General features: G+C 32.4%; 1 protein-coding gene across 47 annotated transcripts in view; it reads right to left on the reverse strand.

Moving 5' to 3' along the window:
- The window catches only part of LOC106869145 (SWI/SNF-related matrix-associated actin-dependent regulator of chromatin subfamily D member 1), a 74,847-nt gene that overhangs the window by 53,310 nt on the left and 13,253 nt on the right, over window positions 1–8,284 (reverse strand). For 3 of the 47 annotated variants that reach the window (XM_014914738.2, XM_052970361.1, XM_052970360.1), the window contains exon 1: window positions 3,847–4,493. The exons of 40 other annotated variants lie outside the window; for them this stretch is intronic. In XM_014914738.2, the coding sequence (XP_014770224.1) occupies window positions 3,847–3,879 (33 nt within the window). In that variant the 5' untranslated portion in view covers window positions 3,880–4,493. Of the gene's footprint in view, window positions 1–3,846; window positions 4,495–8,284 lie in introns of those variants that run through there. 4 more of the 47 variants (XM_014914734.2, XM_014914733.2, XM_014914737.2 and 1 more) reach the window with 3 other exon arrangements.

Below are 8,284 nucleotides of genomic sequence, written 5' to 3' on the forward strand. Positions count from 1 at the left end.
ATATATATATATATATATATATATATATATATATATATATACATATATCTATATATATATATATACATATATCTATACCTATGTATACATATAGATATCTATATATCTCTATACATACATCTAACTATATGTATATATACATATATCTATCTATACACACACACACACATTACCTCTATTTATACACCCACCCGCTCATACACAAACAACTAGAAAGTTGAGCAAAAACAAAACAAAAATAAACAAAAAACGTCAAAAATGTCCAAGTGAATTGAGAAGCACATTTTGGGGGAAAATGAGAAGGGTATGAAGTTAAAACATTGCCATTCTAGCAAGGTTTCTCTTCCATTCAGAGAGAGAGAGAGAAAGAGAGAGAGAGCAATTGAAAATTAATCAAGCTCACACTAATTTATGGAAGAAAATTATTAACAATAATAATAATAATCTCATATCTGCTATACTTAATGTCTTCGTAGTATTCCTCGAAATTACATTTCTCCAGTATTTCCCAATAATAAAATTAAAATGCATTAATTATATTTTTAAAATAATCTCCTCGAGAATAATATATATTTATATATATATATATGTATAATGCATTGTCTTTCCTATCTGCAATTTATACTTCACTATACAATGTAGCAGAAAAGTCTGACAAAATATAATAAAATAAAACTGCAGAAAAAGAAACAAGACACCTAAATACATAAAAACAGCAGCATACAAAATCCAATATATTCAATAGACCCTACAAGCAGCATCCACAGAGCTGCCAAATGCATTCTTACATATAATTTCTTTTGCCTATATTAAACAGCCAACTGCAATAATTTTTACCTTGCTTTTCCTTCTTCTCTTTCTCTCCTGCAACTACCACCACCACCACTACCACTACCACAGCCATCTTCTTCCTACCTTTACAATTTGTGTTTCTGTTTATTTTACTGTTGTTGCTGTTGTTGTCCCTTAATTCCCTCCTCCCCACCACCACCACCACTTTTTGTTTTCCAACTCTTTATCTTATATATTTATTTCTTCTGACAAGCCAAGCAGAAATTCCAGTTTCCTAGCATCAATACACACACACACACACACATATATATACATATACATATACATATATATATATATATATATATATACACAACGGTGGTGTTATTACTATTATTATTGCTGTTGTTGTTGTGTCACAGGCAAAAATGTGTTGGCAACCATCTTTTATCAGATGAGCAGTTTTCTTTCTTTTCATTGATTTATTTATTTATGTTGCATCTACTCAAACATGGGAAATAAAAGATAAGGAAAGCAGTTGCTCAATAGCTGCAGCTAAAACAGGACCATACCGCTTTTTACAGCAAATCTCCATTAGCTTACAGCAACCACAACAACAACATTCACCTCTTAACACTTAAAAGAGAACAAGACTAAAACTGGATGGGGGTGGATGGGGTGCCACACAACACACACACACAGATCTGAGATGGCAACCAAAGTGGAATTTCATATCAAACATTATATATATGTGTCTATATAAACACAAGATGCAGTTTATACAGATAGATATATACATACACATATATACACGCACATGCAAACACACAAATTTTTTAGGGGAGGGTGAATAAACAAATTTGATTAGAATTATTGGGTAATAAAAGCGAAAATTAATAGCAAGATATCACATAGATATAAATGATAAAATGTTCAAGTCTCATCTGCATGTGAGTGTAGGTGGGATAAACATTACATATATAAGCTAATTGGTAGAATGCATATGTGTGTGTGTGTGTGTGTGTGTGTGTGTGTGTGTGTGTGTGTAATTACATACATACACATCTACATGTATATTATAAATTATAATCTCAATTTCAAACACCCACCCACACGTATAGACTTCACATTCTATAGCAAGCTCAAATATCAATATTTTTAAACTACATTAATTAAATATTTTTAAAAATGGAAATATGTAGCATCTTGGTGGGATTAGCAATGTTCTGTTTCTTACATACGATACACAACTAGAAATAATTTCTTAAACAGGCACAAGGCCAGATATTTAGATTAAATAGAATCTAGTAAATGACTGGTACAGGTCTCGACTCCAGGAAGATGAAAGACAAACTAACCTACAGTGGGATTTGAACTCAGATCTTATAGTCAGAACAAAGACCTGTGGTCCAACAAAAGCACTTGGTCCAACACTTTAGTGATAATTGGGTGGAGGGTTTAAATAAGGTCATTTATTTTATTTTTACAGTTTATAACTGGTATATGTTATATCGACCCTGGAAGAATAAAAGGCAAAGTCAACCTTGGAATAAACAGAACTAAACACCATACCATAAGGCACTGCCCTATCCTCTAACAAAATTCCACCACATTATGAGAATGGTTTCAAATTTTGGCACAAGGCCAGCAATTTCAAGGAATAGGTAGGTCAATTGCATCGACCCCGGTATTCAACTGGTACTTATTTTATCAACCCCAAAAGTGGACCTCGGTGGAATTTGAACCCAGAATGTAAGGACAGATAAGATACTGCTCAGCATTTTGCTCAGCATTTTAACAATTCTGCCAGCTCACTGCCTTGACACAATAATAATAATAATAATAATAATAATAATCCTCTCTACTAAAGGCACAAGGCCTGAAGTTTGGGGGGAAGGGGCCTAGTCAATTACATTGAACCCAGTGTTCCACTGGTACTTAATTTATCGACCCCAAAAGGATGAAAGACAAAGTCAACCTCAGCAGAATTTGAACTCAGAACATAACGACGGGTGAAATATCGCTAAGCAGTTCACCCAGTGTGCTAACAATTCTGCCAGCTCACCGCCTTAAAAATAATAATAATAGTAACAATAATTTTAGCGAACCCTCAAGAAACTGGGGAAGGGTGGATTCCATTGCGCACACACACACACACACATTCAAAACAAATATTCAAAGAAAGTGAAGTTATGAAAAAAACATTTGTAGGTGGTGGGTGGTGGTGGTGGTAGTGGTGGTGTTATGAGACACAGGTAACAATAGTTCCATGGTATTTTGACACAAAGTTCAATAAGAATATGGAAATCTTTACATGTACATATCATAAGAATTCTGGTGTTTTTTAAAAGACTAAGAAATACTAAAACAACAAAAATTAAAAAAAAAAGAATTTCAAGTTAAATAAGGAACTAAAACAAAAATAAATGAAAAGAAACTGTGTTGAAGATAATGATAGTAATAATAATAATAATAATTTTCTTTTCTCCACAGGAATTTGACTATGATTAGAGCTCAGTGAGTTAATCAAAAATCTTTATCATTTTTATTACCGTCATCTTTCATTTTCTTATGCTTTGTAATTAAAATGAATCATGAATATAATAATAATGATAATAATAGTAATAATAAATAATAAAGAAAGAAAATTTTAAAGCAAAAACATTAAAGAAATGAAGAAAACTTGTGAAAAAAATGAAAAGAAATTGGTTACTTGGAAAGATGTTTAATGAAAATGAAAATGAAAATACAGTGTTGGAAAGTGTCGGAAATAGAAAAAAGGATGTGAAATATCATAAAAGAATATGAAAAATATATTTAACAGTATGACCTCAACGTGACAACAGGAAAAGAAAATGGCCAAATGCAAAAAGTAGAGAAAAAAAAGAAAGAAAAACATAAGATTAGCATCAAAGAGTTAAGAACAAGAGAAAACGGAAAGAGAGAAACAGAGTTGTAATGGAATTCAGCGTGTTAAGCACTGAGAAAGCAAACAAATAACAATAACATTAAGAAGAACAATTGTTTGAAAAAGAGAAAGAAGAGAGGAGGGGAAAAAATGAAAATTATACCAACAGCACAAGAACAAGGCGTCTTGGAAGATGACATTGAACTAGACAATGAGGGTTTTTGCACTTTGACAGCCGACCGCGATCTGACACTAACACATTCAGCACCACTGTAGGAGGCGGCTAGTTAAACAGTTAACTGCTGTAGATGTGACTGCAATTGCAGGGATGAAACGAGCTTGTTCTTCACAGAAATATTATTACTCTCAATAACAGTAAAAACAATAATGGTAGTTAGGAGGAACAGCAGAGCTGAGGGAAGACTGAGGCTACGTCAGAAAAGTATTCACAGGTAAAGGAATGAGAAGAAAACAAGGATAAGGATAATAATAATAATAAAGATAACAGGTGTAGCTGCCGTTGACATCCAGAGTTTATACATTTGCTGATGGTGGTGTAAGATCAAACAGAAGAAAAGAAATTTCAAATCCCTCCTCTTGTCTATAAAAACGTTTTGTTTCCAGCGTGTTGTTGTTGTTGTTGTTGTTTTTTCACGGCGGTTCAGAGTCTGTTTCTTTGTATTTTTTTTGTTCTTTCTTCTTTAGAAAAGAAATATTGTTCTTGCCCAACAACACCGACTGAAGCGATTTTGGACCATTAAGTCATTATCACAGCCAACCGAGACCAAAAGGCATGGGTGTCAATAATAACAACAGTAGTGGTGGTGGTGGTAGTAGTAGTAGTAGTAGTATCAATAATTCTTATGAGAAGGGACAATAAATAGCAGCAGCCGATTCATTGGATAATATTAGGATAGATGCAGGGGTAGATGGCAGTGGAATAATCCTGCGGAGTAGCAAGAGTTAGGCAGGCGACCAAAATTAAAGAAACCGCATGCACGAACGCACTTATACACACTTACCTACACACACACACACACTTACATCTCAGATTTTTGAGTCGACTTGCACTTTGGCTATTACAGATCAAAACGGGGGGGAGGGATAATGATTCTTTTTGTTTTATTCTATTTCTTTCCCCCCCCCCTTCAGTTTTATTGGTTTCAGTCACTTGACTCCAGCCATGCTGGGGCACCACCTTGAAGAATTTTTAGTCAAATGAATCGCACCACTCGGTACTTTTTTTTTTTTGTAAACCTGGTACTTATTGTATCAGTCTCTTTTGCCGAACCACTAAGTTATGATGACATATATTCACCAATACCAGGTGTCAAGTGGTGGTGGGGGACAAACACAAACACACACAACAGGCTTCTTTCAGTTTCCGTCTACCAAATCTACTCACAAGGCTTAAGGTCAGCCTGTGGCTATAGTAGAAGACACTTGCCCAAAGTGCCATGCAGTGGGATTGAACCCCAGAACCATGCAGTTGAGAAGGAACATCTTACTACACAGCCAAACCTGTGCCTACATTGTGAAGGAATCTTTTTTCTTTCCTTCAATTCTTCATGGATAATAACTTATATTTCAGAGAGTTATAATGTGATTGAAATGTAAATTATAGCAAAGAAGAAAATAAATAAAATTTAGGGGAAAAAAAAAAACAAAAAAAAAATAAGTACAAACAAAAACATGAGATGAAATGGCATCAATTGATGGAGAGAGTCCAAGAAAGAAGAGTTTATCCAATTTTTCTTTGAATTTTTCATAATTTTAATTTCTTGTTTTTAGAAATAAACTTGGTCAACTTTAAAAAGGGAATTTCAAACTGCAATAACACCATTGGCCAAATTAAAACATTTGTACATAATTAAAATAATTACTTTGGACTGGACACGGGACTAGTTGTGTTGAAGGGGGAGAGTTAAAAGAAAATCAACTGAAGCAACCCCCCAGCCCCTAGTATAACAACTGGTACTTCTACCTTTTTATCAGCAACAGATGAATTAAAACTGAAGCCAAAACCTCCCTCAGCAACCATTCTCAGTGTAATTTTCATTAATAATAATAATAATAATAATAATAACAATAATGATAGTAATATTAACATAAGCACAAGGCCTTAAATTTGGAAGAAGGGAGTAGTCAACTACATCAAACCCCCCAGTGCTTGACTGGTGCTTATTTTATTGACCCCGAAAGGATGGAAGGCAAACATCCACCTCGACAGCATTTGAACTCCAAACCTAAAGCCAAAAGAAATGCCACTAAGCATTTTGTCTGACTGACTAATGACTCAGCCAGCAGCTCATCACCTTCATAATCACCATCTTCGTCACTCAACGTGTGCTTTCCATGCTGGTATGGGTTGGACAATAATAATAATAATAATAATGGTTTCAAATTTTGCCACAAGGGCAGCAATCTTGGGGCAGGGGATGAGTCAATTACATCAACCCCAGTCTTCCACTGGTAATAATAATAATAATTGTAGCCTGATGTTAGGAATTCTTCTTTTCCAACAGTTTAATTATTTCATAGACGTCTATGAAATAATAATAATAATAACCCTTTCTATTATAGGCACAAGGCCTGAAATTTGGTGGGGCAGGATGGGGATAGTTGATTACATTGAACCCTATGTCCAACTGGTACTTATTTTTACTGACCCCAAAAGGATAAAAGGTAAAGTCGACCTCGGTGCAATTTGAACTCAGAACACAAAATGTGCCAACGGTTCTGCCAGCTCATCACCTTTTACTTTAATGATGATGATGATGATGATCATGATGATGGTTGCTCCTGTCAATTTCAACATGTGAGCATTTGAAGGAATATTAATTAATTAATAATAATAATAATGATAATAATAATAATAATCGATGCACTAACACCAAATGGGTGGAATTATGCCTGTGTGTGTATATATTTTGATAAACCAAGTGAAAACATAAATAAAACTGGTATTAACATGTGATAAACATTAAAAGTAACAAAAACATAATTATTAAAAGAAATTATATTGTTTTTTTTTTTTAAATAACCAAACAGTGAAAAATAAAAAAAAAACATGCATTAAATAAGAAAATGTCAGAATTGGTGAGAAACTATTGGAAGAGGTGAAAAAAATAAGCAGAAATAATATCTTAATGGCAAACCAATTAAGGGTGCAAGAGCTGGTGGAGATTAGGGATTATTAAGGACTAGGATTAGGGTGCAGAGATTTTGATGGATGTTAGAGATTAAAATGCAAAAACACAACATTAATCGTTTGAGATTAGTACAATATGGATTTAACAACAAATAGAAAGACCAAAATGTTTGTGAGCATATATATATATATATATGTATATAATATATATATATATATATATATATAATAATATATATATATTTAATATATACAATATATAATATATACAATATAATATAAATATATCCGATATAATAATATATATAATATACATATATTATAATATATATATATATATAATATATATAAATAAAATACATAAACATGTGTTTGTATATATATATATATAACGTGTATAAACATATGTATAAATACATGTATGTGTGTGTGTGTGTTGCATGTCTCGTTTCTCTGTTTTTTCGTTGTTCAAAAAAAGTTTGTTTTCTGTTTTCGGTGGTGCATGGAGATTCTACATTTTGTTTTTCTTTTTTTTTTTTCTTTTTTGAAACCAAATCATGGTGATAAATGAAGACAGATGCACTTGCAACAAGAATTTCTACACACACGTCTTTGGGACTACAGGATTATCTAAGGTTTTGTGAAACAAAGTATGTCTCCGAGGAGGAACAAAAAGAAAGTGAATCAACTAGCACCACCGCAGAGAGAATAAGTATTCTCTAAAACAAGGGAGGACCAACATGCTGACTGCTTTTGCAGATTTTGAAGATTGCAGTCAAGTTAAATTCTTGGAAGCATCACCAGAAAGGTTTAGTTAGGATTGTTTTTAACGTGGCATCAAAGATAAATAATATGAAGTTAAAGAAGTGATTTTAAATTCTCAATCGCAGAATAATGCTAATAATATAGCCTGAACAGGATAAACTATCCCTATTTTGCAGAGAAAAGTGTAGGGGGCTCTGCAAAATAGGGGTAGTTTATCCTGTTCAGGCTATATTATTAACATTATTCTGCGATTGAGAATTTAAAATCACTTCTTTAACTTTCTAAAAGACTTCTCAACGTTTCTAAAAGCAAACTTCGTTTGTTTATTTACATTTGTCGTAATTTGAAATAAATAATATATATATATACATATATATAAATAATGGAAATGGTTTAAGATTTTTAAGTGAAATCTAGAGGTAAAAATAGAAAAGTATATTTGTAGAGATAATACTCTATAATATTAGAGAAGTATGTATTTCTGGTGTTTTGTCTCATTTATATAAATATATAATCTCATATACATATATACCTATATACATATTTACACACACTATATATATATATATATATATATATATATATATATTTTTTTTAATATAAAAACAGTTATTAGAACATTAGTAAAAGAAACATCAATGAGCAGTGAGTGATAGTGACTAAAACACAATAAAGGATTATTCATTAGT

Source organism: Octopus bimaculoides, chromosome 9 (assembly GCF_001194135.2).
Source record: "Octopus bimaculoides isolate UCB-OBI-ISO-001 chromosome 9, ASM119413v2, whole genome shotgun sequence".
In the NCBI taxonomy this organism is placed as follows: domain Eukaryota; kingdom Metazoa; phylum Mollusca; class Cephalopoda; order Octopoda; family Octopodidae; genus Octopus; species Octopus bimaculoides.